Genomic DNA, 25,857 nt, shown 5'->3' with positions numbered 1-25,857 from the left:
AAACGCCCTATAAGGGGCTGCCCTTTTGGCTCAGGTTTATAGCTGCCCCAGGCTGCCATCCTCTGTGCCTCACAACCTCTCAAACTACATTCGTCTCCTGTGCCTGGCACCTCCCTCAGCAAGATGGAAGTGGGTTTTCTCCCACACTCTCGTGGGAGAAAATTGCCTGTGATGTAGCTCGGGGACCAACGTGGAGCTTCCTCCGGGCCCCCGGGCATGGAGACCACTCTCCAGAGACTGATGTGATGGATGCTCGCATGATGACTCAAAAGTGCCTACAATTTGTCTTCAGATTAGAATTCCAGGAGATGGGATTGCCTAGGAGAGGCTCCTGGACAGTTCCCAACAGTAATTTTGATTTTCTGTGAATACTTAAGAACTATTATGCAGACTGCTACATGCCTGCCCAGACTGCTGGCTGCTGCTGGCTTTGGTTGGTAGTTTGGGTACCAAGACCTGGATTTTGTGGTTTGAAATTCCTGATTTAAATTCTCATTCCTCCATTTATTAGTTGTGGAACACTGTGGACAATTTATGTACTCACTTTCTGCCTGTATTCATACCCTCGCTTTTCCCACTAGAGCTGTACTGTCCTATTAAAATTCAATTCAATTCAATTCAGTTCAGTTCAATTCAGTTTCTCAGTTTCACATTTCAAGTGCTCAAGTCATATGACTAATAGCTACTGTATTTGAGGTGCAGATATGGATTTTCCCCCTCATATAGAAAGTTCTGTTGGATAGTGCTGTAGAGAGGTTTGATATCTTTGGGCAAGATACTGAAGATTTTTCAGCCCTGGTTTCCTCATCTGTATAACATAGCACAATAATAATCTAGTATAATATGGTATTATGAGTGTAATAATAGCTTTTGCCTCCAAAGATTGTTTAGAGGACACAGACATGAATTCATATAAAACATCGAGTAAGGGGCTGTCAAGTTATAAGTGCCCTCTAAAATGTTGCATCTAGAAGCTTCACTTTTCTCTTATGTAAACTGTCAATCAGGGCTTGGCAAAAAATGGCCCGTGGACCAAATTCAGCTTGCTACCTGTTTTCATATGGCCTGTGGGCTAAGAATGGTTTTTACATTTTTAAATGGTTGGAAAAATATCAAAAGAAGAAGGATATTTTGTGACATAAAAACTGAAATATGAAATTCAAACTTCAGTGTCTGTAAATAAAGTTTTATTGGAACACGGCCACACTCACTTATTTACATATTGTGTGTGGTTGTTTTTGTGCTACAATTTGAGCAGAGATGAGCAGCTGGGGTAGAGAACATCGGTGGCCATCTCAGTGCTTAGCACTGTCACCCAGCACACTACAAATTGCAGTGATGCAGTTATAACAGGACAGCATTTCAAGTGCCATGCATATAGCCATATTGTAACATTTAATTTATTATTTATTACCAGTGCATACTCGCTATGTAAAAATGAGAAAAGACAAGTGGATTTCAAACGTGACGATTTTAAGTCACAATAGAGTGTGGATTGTCTTCTCACTGAATTATGCTGCATTCAATGATGGATGCATTTTCAGTGCCTACTGAACAAATGAGCACATTGGTGGCTCAAAATAATACAGATTTATTCTCTTCCAGTTCTGGAGGCCAGAAAGTCTGAAATGGTCTCACTGGGCTGATGCCAAAGTGTTGGCAGGGCTGCTCTCTTTTCAGAGAGCGGCTCTAGGGAGGACTCTGTTTTCCTTTCCTTTTTTCAGCTTCTAGAGCTTTGTTCTTTGCATTCCTTGGCTCACGGCCCCTTCCTCCATCTTCAAAGCTAGCAGAATAGAAACGTCGAACATCTCTCTCTGCTTCCATGGTCACACCACTTACTGCTCCTCTCTAGTGAAATCTCCCTTTGCCTCACTCTTATAAGGATTAGTGCCCTTCTGGGAATCCAGACAATTCCCATCTCAAGATCCTTAATCACATAAGCAAAGGCTGTTTTGCTACATAAGGTAACACATTCCAGGGATTAGGACCTGGACTTTTTAAAAGCCATTATTCAATCCACTACACTCTACTCTCTGGCCTCCAAAGATTCGTACTCATTCACCTGTAAAATACTTTCACCACCATCCCTACATCCCCCAAAGTCTCAACCCATTACAGCACCAACTCAGAGTCCAAAATCTCATCTCAATATCATCAGGTCAAAAGTCCCAAACCTCATCATCTGAATCAGGTATGGAGGAGAATCTGCGGGTGATCCATTTGGGGGCAAAATTCCTCTCTATCTGAGGAGCTGTGAAACTAGAAAATAATTACTTGCTCCCAAAATTTAATTGTGGGTCAGCCATAGGATAACAGTTATAGATATTCCAATTCCAAAAGGGAGGAAATGGAAGGAAGAAAGGAATAACCAGTTCCCAGCAATTTTAAAATCCAATCAGCCAAATTCTATTAGATTTCAAAGGCCTGAGAATAACCCTCTATGCTCTTGGGTCCATCCTCTGTGCCTGAAGCTCTGCCCTCCAGGCCCAAGATTCTGGCCTCAGAGTCATCCTTCCTTTGTTTTGAAGAGTAGCACATGTTTTAACTGAAAAGATTTTTATCAACCTGTTTACTGCTCATCGAATATTTGGAGTCCAACGGCTCGCCTTCATTTTGTCTCTTCTCTGCCCCTTTCAGTCCAGGCTGTGTTCCTGCTCATATAACTTTCTCAGATACCTGGTGGGTCTTCTATGTATGTCATGGGAACTCAGTCCACTACACAAGAGAGTCCTACACAGATCTTTCCTGGATAATTCCATCTCAGTTTCTGGCTTCTGCTGGGATGGTTGAGAGGATCAAGTTACATGTTTAAAAGAACCCTCTGCGTGATTGAATATTTAGATCTCTTGATCCTTCAGAAGCACTAGCAGAAGGTTGTCCAGCCTCCCCCTTGGCTTTCTCACTTGAGCAAATTAATGAAGCTTGGGAAATTTCAGGTGTGTACAGACTATGGTTATTCATTGTCTTTCTCATCAGTAAATGATTTGCAGAAAATATCTGAATCTACCAGGTGCAATTGAATCAACAGTGTCAACAGTAAACTTCATTTGCTCTCATAACTTAATCATTTCCATATCTGTGAATTTTTAAAATCAGAAATAGAAACCAAATATCCTGCCTTGCTCTACTGCATAGCAGTTCAATGGCTTAGTGGTAATAAGGCTTTATTGCAACCTTTTTTTCCTATGGTGGTAGATGGGTTGCCACTTCTGGCACAGTCATGGATCCAGGCAGCAAAAGTGGCAATCTGGGCAGGACAACTGATTTTTGATGATGGGGAACAGTAACTTTGAACCTCCATTATGTGAACTATCACCTGCCCTGCCCCAAAGAATTCCATTCTTCTCATTGGTAGACCTGCATTACTAAAAGTCGTACTCATCATCATATCTTGAATTTTGCCATTAAAAGTAAAAACTTTGTGGGTACTTGTTTCTCTCTTGTTATAGAAGTACCTACATAATATGCTTGATTTTGCCTCGTCATTTCCAGAGTCTTAAAATATGTACTGTCAGCCTCTGAAAGAAAAAATGAGCTGATTCCTGGTGTAGATAATGCTTCCCACCTCCCAGCCTTGTTGAGTACCAGCTACCCCAAGCTTGGACAGGGCTCAAGCTTAACCAACTCCGATGTATGCCTTATATGGATTCACACCATCCTCTAAGGACTTTACAGACAACAGCACACCAAATCCTCACAACAACCCGTGAAGCAGGCACTGCCGTCATTTCCATCTCACAGGCTGTGAAGCTGAGGGGGAAGGAACTAAGTAACTGGCTCAGGATGCCCCAGCTGGCAAATGACAGAGCCAGCTGAAGAGACGATGCTCTAAATCAGGGGGTTGGCAGTTTTTCTCTGCAAAGATTGTAGGCTTTGTGAGCCAGATGGTCTCTGTTGGAACTGCTCAATTCTGCTGTTGCAGCGAGACAGCAGCCATAGATTATATGGAAGCAAACGAGTGAGGCTGTGTTCCAATAAAACTTTATTTACAAAAACAGGTGGTGGCCTGGATTTGGTCCATTAACTCCTACTTTTAACTCTATGCTATGCAATGCTGACCATCTCATTCACTTATGTTGCCTGCCTGGATCTGGTCCAAACCCTAAATTCCTTCCTGTGAAGGTGAATTTCCATGAGGTGGAGGGTCTGGTTCGAGCATGACCATAAACCAGGTGTTTCTCTTAGATGCTGGGTATAAAGCAGGGAGAAAGAAAGAAAGAAGAAAAAAATCACACCTGGATGGAACTTATAGCCTGGTGAGGGAGACAGACAACAAATAAGATAAAAAAGTAAAAATAATGATATGCTAGATGTTGATAGAGAAATGTAATAAACAGAAATTATGAAAAGAAGTGTGTGTGTGTGCATGCGTGTGTGCGTGCGTGCATGCGTGCATGCATGTGTGTGTGTGTGTGATTTCAGTGAGGGTCTCCAGGGAAGTCCTCACTGAAAAGGTGGCCTTGGAGTAAAGATCTGAAGTGAGAGGGCAGCTGTGAAAATATCTGAGGGATGAACGTTCTAGCTGTTGGTGGGTTTTGATCAGCAGAGTGACCCGAAGGAGGGGGCAGCCAGATTTCCCCCTGAGATGCACCTTCCCGTCCCTTCCTCTGCTCCCTGGGTGTGGGCTGTCAGGGCCTCTCAGGAAGGTGATGGAGCAAGGATGGGGTGGGTGGTGAGGGCCAGATACGGCACAGGCCTACTCACTGCCCTAGACGGTTGGTGGTTCAGGCAAGGGAGCACTGGTGTTTGTACCCAGGCCCCAGCCCTCCAAGGCTTGCTCAGGAAGAATCCAGAAGAGGCTTCAGCCACTTCTGCTGTGTGCTTGCCCCTCAGCTTGTTGCCCAGGCCTCCTATGGTCTTCTGCTCTGGATCCAGCCCCCCTCTCCTTCTGCCTGGACCCTCGTTCAGCCCCATCACACTCTGCTGTGAGCTCTCCTGCTAATGACTCTTCTGAGCTCTGCCGGCGCTTGCTGTGGGCCACCAGCCATAGGGCTCTAGGTCAGTCCCTTACAAACTGAGAAGCGCCAGGTCAGCATTTCCCACAGAGTGTTGATCCCCGTAGTAGGCGGGGTAGGGATTGGAGAGAGGTAGGCGAGGCCGTGGGGCGCACAGTTTATGGAGGTGCTGCCCTCGGGGTTGTGTGGGTGCAGGTGGGCCCCTCCCTCGCCCCACCCTCCTCCAGGCCTGGGATGGTGTTCCGTGAAGAAAGGGTCTGTGGTCAGTAGGGATGGAGGCACTGGCCTGCACACAGTATCTTCCTGCACATTTCCTCCCAGCCTTTAATAAAGGAGTGTGCATTGTATATTTCTAAGTGAGGAAGTGGCGGAGCAAAGGGGCAGCATGTCCCAAACTCTTGAACGATGGAATCCCTTTTGAGGCAGAGGAGAAAGGGCTTTGTTTTCAGAGGGTGTCCATTTGGAAAGAGAGCAGTAGATGCACCTTGTTTCTCCACCTACCTCTTTACATACTTATTTATCTCTTTATATAATTTCCAATCTAGCCTCTGAAGCTAGTCCACTTACACCTTGAAGCCGCAGTGCTGGCGAGTGCTCTGTAGAGCGTGGGGACCCTGTCAGCAGTCTTAATAGCTGCTCCACATTTGAATGGCACTTGTAAATGTATGGTCATTTCACCTTCAGAACCCCCCGTTACTGATCCTACGGCAATAAACCAGGGCAGTAGATGATCCATATGTTGAAAGGTTAGAGCTGCGCTGTCCCATATGGTAGCCATTAGCCACCTCTGGTTATTTAAATTAAAATTCATTACATGAAATAAAATTAGAAATTCAGTTTCTTGGTCCTTATTTCAAGTGCTCACCTGCCACATGCGACTCACGGCTACCATATTGGAGAGCACACACATGGAACATTTCCAGCCTGCAGAAAACTCTATTGAATAGCCTTAAGGATTCGTCCAGAGCCCCATGGCCTTTTACAGGCTGATGTGACACCAGGACTGGAATTCCAAGCCTGGGATCTCTGAACAGGCTGCCCCCGGTGGGTGGAGGGAGCCACTCCCCTGCAACCAAGAATGCTGTGTACCTGAATGGCCCACAGTCAAAGGAGGGCGGGAGGGACATGATGGTGTAGGCCACGGGCAGGAGGCTGAGGAAGAGCACCAGCAGCAGGAGGCCCATGTAGAAGTTGTTGGACCGGGAGGCTTTGAACACGCGTTCGTGGGGGACGTTGCTGCTCATCACCGCCCAGCACTGGAAGTACATGGAGGTCAGCAGGCGCAGCACGTTGATGCCCACCAGGCCCGGGGCGTAGAAGGAACCCATCCTGGAAGGGCAGAGACCGCACGCCTGGTTGGCCCGACAGCGGAAGAGGCCAGGGAAGGATGGAGGAAGGAAGTGGGATTGATGGGTTAGGGGCACAAGGCCTTGCTGCTTTCTCTGTAGGTCCCAAGGGAAGGGGCCTCGCATTTAACCAGGACATTTATCGCTAAGCCATAGGCATCCAGTCCTCAGGATGGGGAGACACTCAGAGCATTACTGGCTTAGGTTCTGGCCAGGATTTTACCACTGCCCCCTACCAGCCATCGAGCTAATCACATGGCCTCCTGTCTGGTTCTCTGTGGTCTCTAGAGAACAGCATTGCTGCTCAGAAAAGGATTTGAAGTCCTTAAATTAAAAGAATTGAACCTTGGCTTGTAATGAGCCCTTGAAAGCCTTTGGCTGAAGTTGTGCAGCCTCCTCTCACTCCCTTCTCAGAGGGAGGCTCCTCAGTTCCTTTATCTCCTCCCTCTCGCCTTCTTTTTTCTCCCTTCCTCCTTCTTCTTTTCCTTCCCACCTCTTTCTCTCCTCCCTCCCTTTCTTTCCCTTCTGACTTTTTCCTTTTTTCCTTCTTCCTTCTCTCTCCCTACCTCTTCTCTTCCCTCTACATCCATGGTAGCAGATGGGTGGGCTGGACAAGGTCCAGGTTCTCATGGACCCCTGTCCTCTGTTTCTCAGGTGAAAGAAGGAGGCTCAGAGAGTCCAGATGGTTTGTCCAGCCTCTTCTTAGATGAAGCAAAGCCTGGGATTCCAGCTTTTTGACTCCCCAGATGAGGTGATCCCCAGAGAAAACAGATAACTCACCAGATCATTCCTTGGTTGAAGATCAAACCAAGCACATTTCCACTAATATCAAACTCAGCATATGAGGGCTGGAGAGAAAGAGAGAGAGAGTTAGGTGGTGCCAGCTAGGCCCTTCTACCAGCCAGCTGGTCAAGACCCTCCCTCCCAAAGGGCCTGCTCTGATGACCAGAGATGTATCTTAGACTCAAGGTTCTATTTCTTTAACATGTTTTCAACTTTTGAAAAAAGACCTGAAGTTCTCAGACTTGAAACTTTTTTTAATGTCTTCCTTAATTAAAAAAGTGAGAATTTTTACCTTTTAGGCCCTGCAGGTTGATAGTGTATTCTTGGGAGGACCCTGACCCTCAAGAGAACATTTTATCAATGCTCTGATCAGAAATGTACCTTGAAACGATAATCAAGGAGTCAATCTAATAAATAACAAAATGCAAATACTTAAATGAGGAGTCAAGTGAAAAGAAAGCTTTAAAAACAAACAAAATAAATCACTCCACTAATTCCGCTTTTTCCTTCTCATCCTCCTCTAGTCTGAGAGGAGTTTACAAAAAGGAACGAGCACAGCCAGATTCAGATTTTCAGCCTGACTCTGACTTTCAGAGTTTTGGACATTTGCCTACTATTTGAAGGGACACAAGGTGTGTGAGCCCTGGGGAGTCTGGGGGCCTTCTGAGGCCAGCTTAATCGTGCTTCCCAATTTATCTTCTGGAAATGGAGATAAAGTGACAGAAATGAGAGAAGGAGGAATGCGAGGTCAGGAGAGAGGGAAGGAAGGTCCGTGAGCTGGGGTCAAAGGAGGAAACATGCAAAATCCAATACACGAGGGTTAAATCTTGGGAATTTAAAATTTGACATTTAAAAGTATTTTTAAAAACTTTTTATCTGCTGACTTTTTCATCCTATTTAGGAAAATCTTCCTCACGCCAAGATTATAAGTTTATTTATGTTTTCTTTTAGAAATTTATGATTTCATCTTTTGATATTTAAAACTTTGATTCTCCTGTGTTTAGGTGAAATGAGAGAGAGAGAGAGAAAGAGAATGGTAAACTTCCCTGAATGGTAAACCAGCTATCTCAACCCATTTGTTATATAATCCTGCTTTTGCCACTGGTTTGAAAGATTCCCTTTATTATAGACTAAATTTCCATATAGATTTTATCTATTTCTCGTATTCCTATTCTGTTCCATTGATAAGTTTGTCTGTTCCTTAATACCAGTTTTAATTATTATAGCTTCTTAATATGTTTTAATATAATGTCAGGTCTAGTCCCTTTCATTCTTAAAAAAATTTCCTGGCTATTTCCATATGCTTATTTCTTGAATGGATTTTATTATTTTGGGATCTTGTTGAAATTATAAATTAATTTGAGGGCAGTGACATCTTAGCAATGTCGTGCCTTCCTGTTAAAGATGGCATCTGCTTTGAGAATGAGGTTCTTTCCTCCTTGTTCTCAGATAAAATTATGAAGTTTTCCTTGCTGCTGAGAAGGAGTTGAGTAGGCTTGTGTGAAAACTGTGGCTGGTGACTAAAAGAAAAAAAATAGGATGGAAACTGGTACTGGAAGCCTTACCTGGGCCAGGCATGCAGCTGTGTGCACCAGGATGAGGACAACACAGGTAAACAGAATACGGAAATCACTTAAGGAGTAGGTCCCCACCCCAATATAAGTGACTACTGGGTGGGCGAGTGAGGTGGTGTGGAAGAGACAGGCACAGGACAGATGAGGCCAGAGACTCTGCCAGATCATAGAAGGCACCACAGAGAGGAAATGACCCCCATATAAATGAGCACTTTACCAGGCAGTTGTAGAAGAGGAGTGTCCTAGCTGGAGGGAGTAAGAGTCAAAAAGGTTTCTCAAAGCAACAACTGAAAGACAGCACCAATGGTTATTGCATTCTTGGTGTGTTCTAGGACTTCCTGAAACATTCATGTCCATATCTAGCCTCCCTAACTCTAGAATTTCATTAGAGCGTCAAAAATTAAGAACTATCACTTCCCTGGAGCTTGCACAGTGTGGACTTCCAAGACTAATGGTTTCGCCTTCCCTAATGAGGGCTGATGCTGCTTTGTCATTTCTCTACCACCCACCCGCTCAGCACTGAGGGGCGTGGTCCACCTTTCCCAAGGCCAAACACCTCCATTTCCCAGAGAAGAAGGTCATACTGTTAATTACATCAGGAAAAAGCAGGGTTTCCTCTAAAATGGCAAATGAGACACTTAAAGGAAAGACAGATTAAATACTTTACTTTTTCACAGAGTAGAAACTGATATTAAGCATCTAAAGAAATGCACAGAATGTATCTGACTATATCAGAGAGGGTGGCTGAAAGGCCTTCCTGCAGAACGTCTGTGAAATGGTGACCTACAAATCCAGCCTCCAGGTCCCAGCACCAGCAGTAGTTCATGAACCGGACAAAACAAGCCCGCAGGAAGTCCCCCAAAAGGATGGTGATGTACGTTACCAGCATGTCGGACACCGTCAGCCTCATGAATTCCTGCGAAGAGGAACACAGAGCAAGGGATGGTCAGGGTTTGATCAGGCCTGCTTCTCCCAACTGACTGCAGCTGGACAAGCTCTCCCCCACCCACCTGTATTCTTCTCCATGACCCTCTGATGGTGGTGGCAGAGTGGTGGTGCAGATAAAAGACCCCAGGCTTTGAAAAATGCTTCCTATAAGTCCCAGCTCTGCAAGTTGCTAATTGTATTGTTCTGGAATAGTCTCTGAACCTCTTTAAGTTGATAATCTCAACCTTGCAGGGTTATTTGGAAGTTTGGTGATTATGTATTCAAATTGCCTGGCAATTGGCAATACCCAGCATTTGGGAGTTATCAGCACTGTTGCACAGATCTAGGTTCTGAAGGCTGACTCCAGGTACTCCAGGTAAGACTGAATCTGCCCATTGTCCCTGTGGAAAACAGCTGGCTTTCTTCACCCTCTGCTACTTGGGCCTTTTTTTTTTTTGGTTCATAGAGAAAGTAATGTAGGTGTTCACAGAGGCACATAGAAGAAGGGCCAAAAGCAAAGGAACAAAGCTTTCTCTGCTTTGTAAAGTATGTATAATTTATTAATTTGGGGGGAAAAGTTGAAAAGATCTACCAGATAGCATCACAATCTTTAAGACATCTAATAGACTTGGAGTTCCTAGGGGGCACAGGGTCTGCTCTATTCATTAAAAACTTTTTTTAAATGGAGGTACTGGGGATTGAACCCAGGACCTCATGCATGCTAAGCATGTACTCTACCACTGAGCTATACTCCCCCACCCTCTGCTCTGTTCATTTGTGAATCCTACAAGATGATTAATAAATGTCAGCTGGATATATGGCTGCTGAGTTTTCAGGCTTATTCCTCAATAAGAATTCAGGTTAATTCATTTAAGACATGTCTCAGATCTGCCCTTCTGTGCAAGGCAATCCTCTGGGTGGAGGTGGTGATGGATTTGGGTGAGCAGGACAGAACACCTCAAACTCATTATTACCAGCAAACTCAAAAAGAAATAAGCTTCAATCAGTGATGGGGACAGGGATGGACATTCGGGGGGAAGGCAAGTGAGATGTCATCCAAAGATGTGAAGCAGGAAATGAGAAATTTTATAGCAGAATATTTCAAAAGAATCATGTAGGTAATGAACTCTCTTTTGCCTCCCAAAGAAGGTGGGCTTTCCTGACTTGAAGACTCTTTCTCTGTTACAGATTGTGATGGGTTTAGAAATGTGAGTTGCTCTGCACATTAAAGATGAGGAGGATTTGAAGAGAATGGGGGAATCCTGACTAGAGGAGACAAGAAGTGGTGAGTCTGAGCCCCCACAAAAGGAATTGGAGAGAAAAAGCCCCCGGGACCCCATGGGAAGGAGACCCTGAAGGAGGCAAGTATCTGCTGGAGGACTTGTAGGCAGTGTTTGATGGAGTGTCTGATGTAATCCACTCCTCCATTGTACTTCATTATCCTCAGTTAAAAATACTGTCGTCTAATGCTCTATCGGAGTGGATTCTTCAGGGGGAACCACAAAGAATAAACTCTGAATCTCATTGAGGTGGCAGATGGATAGAAACCCTGTGCAAAGAGACGACGCTGAGGAAGAGAAGGAGCTGGTCCCTGTGTTACCTGTAAATACTTCAGGTTTCCGCCTAGGAAACCAACACAAGCCACTGAAGCTCACACTGAGTAAGCTACAGGAACAGTAGTGAAAGTGGATAAGGGGAAAAGGTGGTTGTTCATTTTTGACATTCTAATGAAAACATTTAATTCTCTTTACAGAAAAATTTACTGATGTATATACACACAAAATCCTGTATCCAATTTTTAGGAGTATTTAGTCATGATTTCCAGGTGGAGAACCTCAGGCTTTCTGTGAAATCTGCAGTACAACTCTATTACATAAATCCAAGTGATGTGAGATCGTTAGAGGGAACATATAGAGAAATATGTAAGACACTGAAAAAAAAAAAAGGGAAATGTGAAAAGATGAGACTTTCCTAAGGAATACTGGCTTGACATTCTGGTGGCTTAAAAATAGAAATGTCTTGAATATGTGTAAGCACATTTGACTGTCCTTTATGATTGGATTACCGCATTCTGTTGATTCTTATTTTGTAGTTGGCTTTATTCCTTTGATAACTATGTAAGTTTAAAAAACTAAAGATCTAATATGTTCTTAGAAACAATAATTAGCACACACATGTAAACTAAAAAAATGTGCAGTATACTGTATATATGTATTTACATGCAATATAATGTGTATGTGCAGTCTGACTGTAATAACTCTACTTAATAAAACAGAAAAAGGAGAAAAAAAATAGAAATATCAAGGAAGGAATGACAAGGAAATGAGAAGAGGGATCACCCTTTCAGGAGAGCATAACTACACACAATGCCCACGGCTGTCTCCCAGCAAGAACCCCGGGGCACGTCTGCAGGGTGCAGGGGTGGCCGGGGGACACTCTCGTTCCAACCCGAGGCGTTGTAGTAGTGAAACAGGGTCCAGTGCGTGATGTTCTTTATTGTCTCTTCATTTGAAAGCTAGGATGGAAGACAGAGACTCGGAGTTGGAAGGAGCCAAAGAAGGTCCAACAGATTTCACAGGATCAATAACTAAAGCCAGCACATGCCACAACCCTCCCACCTGGCTCCCACCCTTCCCCTCAACAGTCTCTCCAGAAATGCCCTTCCCAGTCTTTCGATCCACAGAGGAGACAGGGGTCCCTGGCTGGAGTCCTCCGGTCTTCTTTCTTCTCTAAGTTATTATCTATCTATTCATTCATTCATCCATCCATCCATTCATCCATCCATCCATTCATCCATCCAATTATTCATTCTTCTGTTGAAATGAATTTTCTTCAGGGTCTGTTCTGGGTATATAAGGCAATGGTGACACAGGAGTGAATAGGAGGGACACAGGAGTGAATGGAACTTACCTTTGAAAGTTCACAGTCTGCTAAGTAACAGATGAACAGACAGCTACAGAAAAGAGCGATGGGAACTGTGGGAAATTTTCTCTGGGGACTATGGACATCCACATCAGATAATGGGGCCACAACAGACTTCCTGGAGGCAGGGACATCTGAGCCAAAACTGCACGAGGGTCTGTCAACTGGTCAAACAGTGGGAGAAGTGTGGAGAGAGAGACCAGAGAGAATTTTGCCCTGTGGAGGAAATGGGAGGCTCCAGAGAGTGGAGCCGTTTGCTAGGGTAGGAGGGAAGCCAGAGATGGAGGTGGAGGGTGGCCAGGGCCAGATCCAGTCACTTCCAAGCTTAGAACCTTCCAGTATCTTCCTGTTAACCTCAGGGAAAAGTTTGTGTGGCTCACAAATGAGGAGGGAGGCGTGGGGAAGAGGAGAACCAGCCTCCGGCCCCTCTCCCAGTTTCAGTGTTCACTTTTTCCCCTCAACTCAACTGTTCGGCTAACCTGAAGTTCCCTGTTTGCAGAAGCTGCTCCTTCTGCTTTTTCAGTGTCTGCTAAGATTGCCCACGGTGGGGTCTGCAGCCCTCCTGTGCACTGCCACACTGCCCCGGGCTGGCCCCCACTGAGGCACATGCCATAGCATGATGAGATGAACGAGTCCGTCTCCCGGCCCAGAGTGTGATCACCCTTGCAACAGGACTGCGTCTTGCTCTCTGATGTACCCCTGGGGCCTGAGTGGGTGCACTGTAACTGTCTGGTGACAGTGATGAAAGGTTAATGCAACCATGACTTATCATCTCAGTGGACACTTACTCCACTGGTAAACATTGACGACAGCTAAGAAACAATACGGGAAAGGCTGCAGATAAAATCTTAAGGGTACCCAATGAGATGTAGATGATGTGAAAAAAGACAACCTAAGGAAAAGAGAGTAAAGAACAGAAGCAAAACGTTAACCGTTGGGTCATACGGATCCGGCGATGATTTTTTTCCTTTTCCTTTTCTGACCTTTCCAAAATTTCTTTAATTCATGTACATTATACACAAGGAATGTATTATATTTTAAAAAGGAAATATGGTGGGCACTAGGAATTGGGGGGAAGTTTGTGGTCTTTACCTTGAGGTGGACGTCATCCATCAGGGCCAAGAGAAATGTGTAGAGGTTCCCAAGGAAGAGCGCAAAGATGCGTCCCAGCTGCCACTTCAGTCCAATGCGTGGGTGGTAATTCTCCAGAGCAGCAATGGTTTCAAACAGAGGGGGACAAAACATCCCAAGCAGGGACATCACAATTTCTACCTGAGAAATCAGGAAAGCTGCGGGGTTACATGTGCCGTAAGTATCACTTCCCCACCATCTCTGCACCCGCAGGGCCGGGCATCTCCATCTCCTTGTTGCCCCCTCCTCTGCCTCTGGAAATGCCCTAGGGTCACCGCAACTTGCTGTGTGACCCCGCCCAAGGCACCAACGTGCCCCCAGCAGTCAGCATATGTCCCACAGGTCATAATTGCTGTGCGACTGCTTGATGTCACGAGTGTTGCTATTTGCATTGATAAAAATAGCAAACTTTCTCTGAGAAGTAAATGAGGTAACACATGGAACAGTGCTCTGTGTTCTGCAAAAGTTGTGAGCTAGGTATGAGTCACCGTGGTAGCTCTCATCTCAGGAGCATGGAAGGCAGGAAACTCAGATCACAGAAAGGAACCAACAGTAGAGGGATGTGGTGCAGGGTGTGGCATTTGGAGCCAGCTCTCTGGGGTTGGGCCCCCAGCCCCATCACTTGCTGGCTTTGTAATTTGGGAAAAGTCATATAACTTCTCTGAGCCTCTTGTCTCTTCACGTGTAAAATGGTGACGGCAGTCCTTGTCGTGAAGTCAGAAGAGATAAGTCATATGCCTACTAGCCCAGACCTGGCAAGCACTACATTTTGGCTGACTCAGATAACTGAACTGTCAGCCACAGCAGAACGTTCTCTCTGCACCTAAAACTGCTCACCCAGTGGAGAGTGAGTCCTTGAACTGCTGATTAAACTGCAGGTCAGCCAACTCTTCCGGGCTGGTTCTGACTCCCCCACTCTCTCTCTCTCACTGACTGTTGGGATGGCTTCCCATCACCTTCGTGCCCCTTTACCTATTCATGCAGTTCTTCCTTCCCACCTGGAGAGCCATCTCAGCCCCACACCCACCACTGCCCTTCTTTCAGTTTATCTAAGGCTCAGCCTAATTCTCGCATTTGCCACAAAATCCCCGTCTCTGCAGCTCACGTGGACTTTTCCACCTGCCACACTTCTGTAACCCAAAACATCTTATTGGATCACATTATTCCTGCCTATTCCTCGATGTGCCAAAGTTTATTCTTGTCAATCCTGCTTCCTAAGGTGACTGCAATCCAGTTAAAGGCAGAATCCATCTTGGGCATCTTTTGTATCCCTCTCATAGCTTAGTGACTTGATGTTTTACAGTTAATTGTAAACAGCATGTAGCTTTTTATAAAATTCAATTTGGTTATTGTGGACTTTGAACTGTAGCTTTAATCCATTCACATTCATTATAAGCACTGATACATTTAGATTTAAATCTATCTGATTTTGTGTTTTATATTTGTCCTGCCGGTTCCACATTTCTTTTTCTATCGTTTCTTGCCTTATGTGGGGAGACAGATTCTTTCTCATTATTGGATTTATTTACCTCATGATTCTTTGGGTCAGTATTTTTTTCAGTATTTTTTTCTAGGTGGTTCTTCTGCTGGCCTCACCAGGATTCATTCATGTATCAGTGGTCAGCTGATGGGTGATGGCATCATTCATATGTCTGGTGGTTGATTTGCTAACACCTAGTGTGAGGAGGTAATTGGGCCGTCTGTCTCTCATCACTCAGGAGGCTAGCCAGGAATTGTTCACGTGGTGGAGGTCTCAGCTTCCCAAGAGAGCAAATTCTAAAACACGAGCATGTTTCAAGTCTGCTTGTATCAGGGTTGCTACTATTTCATTGGCTAAGGCAAGGGATGGGGAAACAGACTCCACCTCTTTGTGGGAGGAGCTAGAAAATCACATTGGAAAAAAAAAATGTGGAATGCAAGAACGGGGAGAATTTGTAGCATTTTTGCCAACTACTATAGATGTCAAATTCCCCAAAGAGATTTATAGATTCAATATAATTCTAATAAAACTGTAATGTGTTTTATTGTGGGTCTTGATGAGAGAACTCACTCTACAGATACCAGGACATGATGTAAATCCATAGTTTATCAATGTTTTATGAGTGCAGGAAAAGACAAACAGACCAATGGAATAGAAAAGGGAGCCCAGAATCACACCATGCACAACTAGACAACTGATTTATGACCCTGTGGAGCTCTGAGGAAAGGATCATCTTTTTAATAACTGGTGTTAAGACAACTGGCTATGTGTTTGACTGACATGCTAGTCAAATCCAGCTTTCCCCAGCTACAGAAGCCTAGTAACAGGTGACTCTTCAAGATGTTCATACTACTTGACTTGAAAGAGATGTCACTTTTTAAAATAAGTCCTATCGTCCAGAATTCAGTAATTCAGTTGACGGGCAGAAGTACCAGGGTCATTTCAGTATCGGCCAGCAGTGTTCCCTTCAGCAAACATGCCCTCCTTACCTCGTTCCTTTCGTACCAGCTGATGTTCTGCATTTTGGAGAACTCCTGGGATCGCTTCACCACAAAGTAAATGAGGTACCCACTTCCACACAAACAGCAGATGATGAGAAAGTTGGCCAGGACACGGAGAAATCTCGTCAGATGGACATTTTCTTCTTTGTTACTCTCTTGTTCGTCCACTATTGATTCCTTGATGTGTGAAAATGAGATGTGAATAATGACCAGCCAGGAGCCAACAGGAACCATCGTTGTTGGGTTCCTGAGATGACTACTTTCTATATTTCCAGAAATAAAACAATTCTGACGGGATGGCAATAGAGCACTGCTGCCCAATGGAGAATTAGTTCTTTTCTCCCACTTTTTTTTTTTTTTGGTTAAATTTATTCTTTGGAGTTTTTTGTAATTTAGGTAATTTTATTGTAAATAGAATTTTTTAAATTATTAGCTGCTAGTGTATAAAAATACAATAGACTTCTAAATATTAACCTTGTCTCCTGCATTAGTAAGTTTCTCATAGAAAGACCAATTAGTGTACGACAGAGCCAGGAAGGAAAACAAGGTCCTCTGGACACCAAAGTACCTGGAAGGAGACTTTTTCAATCAATTAATAGTCCATTAAAGTTCCGTTTCTACTAACACATCAGGCAGTTAATATACATTAGTGCTCACAGTTCTCAAGGGTTATGTATGTGTATTATCTTGGTTTTTAACAGACTCAGAGGAGAAGCCTTCTCCTTCCCAGATATTCAAAGTATTTCATAGATGTAATAGGGAGGAACAAACCTGACTCTATATGAGATCTGTTCCTTTAGCTCTAACCCTGTGCTCTGGTTCCGGTGCTTAGTTCTGCTGCTTCTGCACCTTTTATAAAAGAGCGTCGCCTAGAGCCTGAAACATACAGGATAGCCTATTCTCAAGGCTCCAAACTTTAAGGGTATAACACTCTCCCATTCATATAAAGATAAAAAGTTGTAGAATAGAAAATAGTATTTGTCTTCTTGGAGATTTGCAGGGACACCATGACCTGACCTACTGGAACAAAGAACAAAGTATTCTGACACCAAGAAATTTGCAACAACCAACCATACTCCCTTCCCTTTTTAGTATAAAAGAAGCCTGAATTCTGACTTGGAGAAGATGGTCCTCCAGGACATCAGTCCGCCATCTTCTCAGTCTGCCGGCTTTCCAAATAAAGTCGTTATTCCTTGTCCCAGCTCTCCCGATTTATTGGCCTGTCATGTGGCGAGCAGAATGAGTCTGGACTCGGTAACACAGGCATTGACCTTCTTTGTCTCTCTCTGGCAGTCCTGAAGGAAGGGTCAAAGCCCCTGTTGATCCCTGCCCTGCCCTTGGATGCTCTGCCAGAGGCTCCCCATGGCTGTGGGAAGGAGAAGAGGAGGAGGACCAAGGCAGCGCCCTGCTCCACCCATTGCCAAGCCCACAGACTCCGGGGCTCGTGAAACCCATGCAGTGACTTGCTGAGCCCAAGCCCTGTCCCTGGTAGGTGTACCCGCCTTCTGTAGCCTATGACTGGTATCGGTGGGCAGCGGCCCACTTCTCCCAGAAGGGCCAGGGGAGAGGAGTGGGAAGAAGACAAGACAACCAAGCACAACTGCGATGTAAATCTGACCCTTGCCAGGCCCTGGGGCGAGACTGATCAGCCGGAAGTACTGGACTGTCAAGAACTCTGAATGGTTTTACAGTCATGGTGGGTGTCATAGTAACCTTCATTAATCTGCTCACCTACAGGCTTGTTTTTGTTCTATATTCTTCAGGCCACCTCACATCTCTCTTATGAACAAAGTGATGAGATAATCAAGTGTGGAGTTTTACACTTAGTTGAGTCCTTCATTCTCACACCCCCAAGCCAGGGTTCTCAACTCTCTCTGGGTGTTCTAATCACTTGAGAGAGTTTTAAAAAAACCAATGCCAGGACCCCACCCTAGATCAATATGCCAAAATCTCTGCAGTGGGGCCCAGAAGATTTTTAAAGCTCCTCAGATCCTGCAAACATGTGTGAAGGTTGATAACGGCTGCCCCGAGTGAGTCCTTCCACTTCCCCCAGCATAAAGCAGTTCCACAAGGAAACAGGCTGGACCAGGTCCCAGCATCCATGATTCTCTGCCATATTAAGAAACAGATAGTGGGTACCAGCCATGAGCATTCTTCCTTGAAGGCTTGAGAGCTAGGCTCCCACTTTTGGTAAAGCTCTTACTACCATAACTGGGGATCTTACTTCCCACATCCCAGCAGGGAGAAGTCTCCCGATGACAAGAGGTACCCAAAGTTCCCCTGGGAGGTGGGAATGGCCCTGAGGTGGCTACCTTGAAACTGGTGGTGATGGAGGCATACTTGCTGTCGGCCGTCTCTGAATTCCCGATCAGGTAGTCCCAGCTGGTGAACATCTTGAAGCTGAATGTGAAGTTGTCATTCTCCCCCTCGCTCGTGCTGCCCTGGGTGTTGCTGGCCATCCTGCAGGGTGCACGCCACTGTGGTTATGTCTGCCCTGTTTCTGTGTCAGCCCAAGGGAACTCTGGGCACAGATGGCAGGCATCCAGTGAGGGGAAAGGGCCAAGATAAATGTGAACCAGACTACTGATGGGCAGGGCACCTTCTCCCCAAATTCAGAGACCCTGTGAGCATACGTGGTGTCAGTTGGGTAACAAGGAGTCTGCAGGGTACAGGACACTTAACCATGTTTTCTATCCTGACATCTGATTTCCTGTGGCTTGACTCACCTGCCAATGTTTTAGAATTCTTGATTCTCACCAAGAACATTCCCTTCTAATTCATCTGTTTTCTTGGATAGAAATTACATTTTTTTTTCTGATACAAAATTCAATAAGCCCTGAGACAGTTGACACTGCAACCAGGTAACACATACATCATTTTCTTAAGCAAGCCAGGAGGAAAGTCCATCAAGGTGGACCTGCCTTGATACCCACCTATTTCATACTACCTGTCCTCACCTTCTCTTGAGCCTCCTGGAGATCAGCCTTGTGGGAACCACAGAATTCTGGGCCGGGGCTCCATGAGACATAATGGGGGCTTGTGCCTCTCTGACTCTATCTGATGTGTCTGCTTTGGGGATTGCTGCTCCAGGGGCTTGGCTGCCTTTGTTAGCACTTTGGTTCAACAGGAAAACAGCCCATCTCCTTATATTTATCTGGGACAGTAGCAGCCACATGTCACCCAGGGTCACTGCACCAGGCAGGCTTTTGTGAATAGCAGATGACTGGCAGCAGATGGTGCCCTCACCCTGCACAGCCTGTGGTCCCTGACTATGGTCTCCTGACTTTCAAGGCAATTCATGGGCTGGGCCAATTTTTTTCTTCAGAGAATATGAATTAAGAGGCACAGACATATCAAAATGCCATTTCTGACCACAGAGACAGGTAGAGTTGGGGCCAGAGAGGACACCATGGTTCATTCTCAGCCACATACACATGTTTAGGCTCATTGTTTATATCTTTGTTAAGTGCCAGCTCGGTTCTCGCCTGCCAGCTAGACTTAAAGAGAAGCAGAGAATTTTTCTGAGGAAGGTGGGCTTTGGGGAAAGCAGAAACAGGCATCACAAACTACTCTAGCCTTTCCTTTCTGGGTACAATGTTCTCCCTCAAGCCACACTGGCCTTTTGACAGTTTTTGGAACTAAGTAGGATATTTGCTGCCTCAGGGCCTTTGCACATGCTCTTGGTATGTTTAAAATGCTGTGCCCAGCCTCATCTAAAGGAATTTCTATCTCATCTCCCAGAATGTACCACATTACCCTGTTTATGCCTTTTATACCATATATGACAATATGTATTTGCTTTATTTATTTGTTTCCTTGTTTTCTCTCTAAATCCCCGACAAGAAGATAAGTAGGTACAGAGTGGCCACAGGAGTGGACTATTTGTGTGAGGAAAATAAAAAGCCTGTAAATGAGATGGTCATACTTACGATCTAATGACGATCATCAGGCTATAGCCAAACACGCTAACCCCCACCATGAAGTAAGCCATGGGCAGCCTGTACCTCAGCCACCCGATGGTCCTCTGGTTGTTGTAGTAGCCGTAGAAGAGAGCAGAGTACTTGATGTAGCCCTGTGGGACAGCACAAGCCCATGCTCTGGGTTTGTAAGCTCAGTGCTACAGTCATCAGACATTGCTCTTCTGCCTGGGACTTCTTTCTCAGGGGTGTGATGGGATCCCGAGGGGAAGAAGGCTGGGTTCTGAACATTCCTGTTCTTCCCGTCACTCCCCACTAGTTGCTCCAGAGTCTATCCATGTCCTCATATCTCCCCTCTTTCCTTTCTTCTATCCATGTCTCCATTACACAGAGTGCACAGAGACGCAGAATGAAGAGGAGAGTGTTGTTAACATTTGGGATAAAATTAGAAATTAGCCAAAAAACTAAAAATTGAGTTACCATATGATCCAGCAATCCCACTCCTGGGCATATATCTGGAGGGAACTCTAACTCGAAAAGGTATATGCACCCCAATGTTCATAGCAGCACTATTTACAGTAGCCAAGACATGGAAGCAATCTAAATGTCCATCGACAGATGATTGGATAAAGAAGTTGTGGTATGTTTATACAATGGAGTACTACTCAGCCATAAAAAGGAATATAATAATGCCATTTGCAGTAACATGCATGGACCTGGAGACTGTCATTTTAAGTGAAGTAAGCCAGAAAGAGAAAGAAAAATACCATATGATATCACTCATGTGGAATCTAAAAAAAGAAAAAAGAAAAGAAGACACTAATGAACTTACCTACAAAACAGAAACAGACTAGAAGACGTATAAACAATCTTATGGTTACCAGGGGAAGGGATAAGTCTGAGAGTTCAAGATTTTTAGAGACTAACTACTATATATAAAAATAGGTAAAAACACAAATTTCTTCTGTATAGCACAGGGAACTATATTCAATATCTTGTAATAACTTTTAATGAAAAAGAATATGTAACATCATGTACTGGTCATCTAGAAAGTAATGATTCACTGAGTTATGCAAATATGCCAAATATTGACACATTTCTTATACAATATAAAAAATCCCATTTGTTAATATCTCCATTGATTTCATCAGGGAAGTATTTATTGAGAAACAGCCACTGATGTGATGGATATAAGTTTTTGAAATTTTAAATTTTCACAGATTATTGCTGAATAAACTGTTGCTTTTGGGTAGATAGCATGTTTCAACAGGGGTCTTTGGATGAAGTAAAGAATAAAAGAAATTCTTAGTAGCAGTATATAATTCTTAGTGATATAATAGTTACTTGGAACATCTCTGTTCCAAACAACTTGGGAAAATATTCCACCTCACTTTCACATGTTTCTGAGGGGTCTTGAGTCTGACTATCAGAGTGAAGGATGGTGGCAGCAACTGGACTTCCTCCAAACTTGATAATATTGGGGCATAAAGTGTGAGGTGTTAGATAGACATGGGACTGGAGAGGGAGGAGCAATCAGGTCATGAATAATTATAAACCCAGTTCACAACACTCGGTTTTATTTTATCTGGGAATGGAAATAAATGAATATTGGAGATGGGGAGTGACAGGGTCAGGTTTGCATTTTAGAAAGGTTACCTGGCAGCAGAGGGAATGGAGATTTTGGGGGCTAAGCCAATGCAGGGAGCAGAGGTAGACAAGTCTGACAGTGGTCCTGGTACAATGGGGGCGTTATTCAAAGAAGAGGTGAGAGGGACGGAGAAAAAGGGGACTGATTCAAGAGATGTTTAGTAGATAGGCTCAGATTTAGTGATTGACTGGATGTGCATGGTGGTGGTGAGGAAGAGAAAATGTAGGATGACTTGAATGGTTGGATGAATGGTGATTCCAATAAAGGAGATGCGAAAAAGTGATGTGGGTTTGGTTGGATAGATGTTGAATTTGAGGAGCACATAGGATATGCAGTTGAAGATGCCACGTGAAGCTTGGGGAAAGGCTGGACTGGCAATAGCCCTGGGGTCTTACTGTGGTTATGGCCAGGAAAAAACCATCCTGAGCATCCTGTAAGATTACCTTACATGGACCTGGCAGAATGAGGGGAACAATGGCCTCACAGGGAACTCACATCCATCAGAGTACGTGGCTGAAGAAAGGACCCATGAAGGGAGCTAGGAGGACATGGCTGGCTAGCTCATTCTGCATAGTGCTGGGATCCCATTTGATTAAAGCACTGGCTTTCCAATAATTAAATGCAACATTTCACTTTTATCCATGATCACAAAATGGAAGTGCAGTGGCATGTTGGCAATGGTACCTCAAAGTCCCAAAGGACTGAAAAATCCATGGCTTTTTCTTCCTCAGCCCGAGGCACTGTCTTTCTGGGTATACTTCCATAGGGCATGCCCATCAGTACCTTGTGTGGGGACAGAACAACATGATTATATGTGGAGAAGATGCAAACATGCGGAGACAAGCACATAGTGGGTTAAATCCCTTCTCAGAGCAGGACACATATATCTTTTTTCTTTAAAAAACATTAATCCTTTTCCTGATTTTAAAAGTATGACACACTCATTGTAGAAAATGTGAAAAAGTATAGAAGAGTATTAAAAAATTACTTATTGTGGGGAGGGTATAGCTCAGTGGTAGAGTGCATGCTTTGCATGCACAAGGTCCTGGGTTCAATCTCCAGTACCTCCACTAGAAAAATACATAAATAAATAAACCTAATTACCTACCCCTCCAAAAAAAAAAACCCAAAAAGTTTTTAAAAATTACTTATTAACTTCAAATCTTAATGATAATGACTCTTAGATATTCATATATTCTCTTTTAGTTGTTGTGAGTTTTATATATGTTTTAATTTGGTTATTTAGCTTACTGTTATTTTATGACCAATTCCCTGTGGCATATGGTATTTTTCAAAATAAAATGACTTCAAAATATCTAATCACATGTATGTATCATAAACTTACTTAAAAAATTCCCTATTGATAAGTTAAAAGTTTGGGATTAACAGGTACACACTACTATATATAAAATAGATAAATAACAAGGACCTACTGTATAGCAAAGGGAACTATATTCAATTTCTTATAATAAGCTATAATGGAAAAGAATCTGAAAATATATGTTTATATATGTATGTATATATATAACAATTGCTTTGCTGCACACCTGAAACTAACATTGTAAATCAACTACACTTTAATAAAAAATAAAATTTAAAAAATTCCCTATTTTTGGCCATTAGAATATTTCTAATTCTTCATGTATACACCTTTTTGTTATTAATATCCTTATATATATGACTTTATTCACATCCTTAATTATTAAAAAAAATTAAACTGGATAGCTGCATGTAAATCAATGAGGTTAGAACATACTCTCACACAGTAGACAAAAATAAACTCAAAATGGCTTAAAGATTTCAATATAAGACACGACACAACAAAACTCCTAGAAGAGAACATAGGCAAAACATTCTCTGATGTAAATTGTACAAATGTTTTCTTAGGTCAGTCTCCCAAGACTATAGAAATACAAGCAAAAATAAACAAATGGGATCTAATTAAACCTATTAGCTTTTGCACAGCAAAGGAAACCATAAACAAAATGAAAAGACAACCTACGGACTGGGAGAAAATACTTGCAAATGATGTGACAGACAAGGGCTTAACTCTTCAAGTATACAAACAGTTCATATAACTCAATAACAACAACAACAACAACAAAAAAAACCAATAAAAAAATAGGCAGAAGACCTAAATAGACATTTCTCAAAAGAAGACATACAGGTGGCCAAGAGATACATGAAAAGATGTTCAATATCATTAATTATTAGAGAAATGCAAATTAAAACTACAATAAGGTACCACCTCACACTGGTTAGGATGGCCATCATTAAAAAGTCTACAAATAACAAATGCTGGAGAGGGTGTGGAGAAAAGGGAACTGCCCTACACTGTTAGTGGGAATGTAAATTGGTGAAGCCACTATGGAAAACAGTATGGAGGTTCCTTAAAAAACAAAATTAGAGTCACCATATGATCCAGCAATCCCACTCCTGGGCATATATCTGGAGAAAACTATAATTTGAAAAGATACATGCACCTCAGTGTTCATAGCAGCACCATTTACAACAGCCAAGACATGGAAGCAATCTAAGTGTCCATCAACAGATGAATTGATACAGAAGATATGGTATATATACACAATGGAATACTACTCAGTCATAAAAAGAATGAAATAATGTCATTTGCAGCAACATGGATGGACCTAGAGATTACCATACTAAGTGAAATAAGTCAGGAAGAGAAAGACAAATACCATATGGTATCATTTATATGTGGAATCTAAAACATGACACAAATGAATTTATTTACAAAACAGAAACAGATTCACAGACATTGAAAACAAACTTATGATTACCAAAGGGCAAAAGTGGTGGTGGAGGGGTAAATTAGGAGTTTGGGATTAGCAGATACAAACTACTGTATATAAAATAGATAAACAACAAGGTCCTACTGCATAGCACAGGGAGCTATATTCAAGAGCTTGTAATAAACCATAATGGAGAAGAATATGAAAAAGAATGTGTGTGTGTGTGTATGTGTGTGTGTATATGTATATATATGTGTGTGTGTGTATATATATACACACATACGTATAACTGAATCTCTATGCTGTACACCAGAAACTAACACAACATTGTAAATCAACTTTATGTCAATATATAAGTAGATAAAATCAGAATTGTATTAAATTTACATGTTGATTTAGAAAGGATTGATTTTTTTTAAATGATATTGTTTTCCCTTCAAAGAATGTATCCTCCTGTTTATTTGGTCATATTTTTTTCCTGCAATACTTTATAGTGTTCCTCATAGAAATCTTCTAATTTGTTAAATTTATTACTAGTTATTTTAGAGATTTATTACTATTGTGAGGGCAAAATTTTAAAATTTAATTTCAAACTGGATATTGAATGTGTAGAAAATGCTGTTAATGTTTAAAAAAACTCCAGCCATCTCAATATACTCTTTCTTCTTCAAGAAACTTTTGGTAGATTCCTTAGCGTTTTTTGGGTATACAATAATATCACCTCAAAACTAAAAGAATTTTGTATTTTTTGTATAAAATGTGTAAATTTATTTTTTTTGACTTATTGTGTTAGGTAGAAATTTCAGAATAATGTTGAGGAGTACTAGGATGGGGCACTCCATATTTCTCTTGATTTTTACTAACACAGGCTTTAGTATTTCATCATTTAATGTAACATTATTTCTGTTTTTAAATTTATAGCTTAATCATTTTTAGGTAATTCCCTCCTATTCTTTTTTGTTTGATTTAAAATTTATATTCATATTGGGGAATAGATTGTATATAAAATAGTATATATAAAACATGTGTACATTTGATCATAATGAAAAGAAAATTAACTACTGTGTATTCACTACCTAGCTTAAGAAACAGCATCACCTGGCCTTCATACCACCTTGGATAAGCCTCTCCCAATTTACAGAAACTGAGATAATAAATTTTTTTCAGCAAAATTTTGTGGTATTTTTGTTGCATAGTAATAGATAACTAATACAAACCCAGAGAAATTACCAAGAAAGAAATTAATGAAATAGAAAATTAAGATACATGATTAAGATACATGATAAAGATACATGAATGTGAATGTTTATAGTACCTTTAGTTATCATAGCCCCACTTGGGTTGTTGGAAACAACCCAAATGTCCATAGACTGGTGAATAGATAACAAACGATGGTACATCCATACAATGGAATATTACT

At 42.7% G+C, this 25,857-nt stretch overlaps 1 protein-coding gene across 1 annotated transcript in view; it reads right to left on the bottom strand.

The window, feature by feature from the left end:
- Positions 1 to 25,857, bottom strand: part of TMC2 (transmembrane channel like 2) — a 57,374-nt gene that overhangs the window by 9,767 nt on the left and 21,750 nt on the right. Inside the window, exons 7-15 of the mRNA XM_064475829.1 lie at positions 22,369 to 22,467; positions 20,049 to 20,191; positions 18,432 to 18,579; positions 16,108 to 16,296; positions 13,600 to 13,779; positions 11,951 to 12,100; positions 9,446 to 9,574; positions 7,082 to 7,149; positions 6,045 to 6,284 (exon numbers count right to left, since the gene is read on the bottom strand). Coding sequence (XP_064331899.1) covers positions 6,045 to 6,284; positions 7,082 to 7,149; positions 9,446 to 9,574; positions 11,951 to 12,100; positions 13,600 to 13,779; positions 16,108 to 16,296; positions 18,432 to 18,579; positions 20,049 to 20,191; positions 22,369 to 22,467 — 1,346 coding nt within the window. The remainder of the gene's footprint in view (positions 1 to 6,044; positions 6,285 to 7,081; positions 7,150 to 9,445; positions 9,575 to 11,950; positions 12,101 to 13,599; positions 13,780 to 16,107; positions 16,297 to 18,431; positions 18,580 to 20,048; positions 20,192 to 22,368; positions 22,468 to 25,857) is intronic.

Source organism: Camelus dromedarius, chromosome 18 (genome assembly GCF_036321535.1).
Source record: "Camelus dromedarius isolate mCamDro1 chromosome 18, mCamDro1.pat, whole genome shotgun sequence".
In the NCBI taxonomy this organism is placed as follows: Eukaryota; Metazoa; Chordata; class Mammalia; order Artiodactyla; family Camelidae; genus Camelus; species Camelus dromedarius.
Note: the sequence above shows the minus strand (reverse complement) of the source record. Positions and strands in the feature narration are given on the sequence as shown.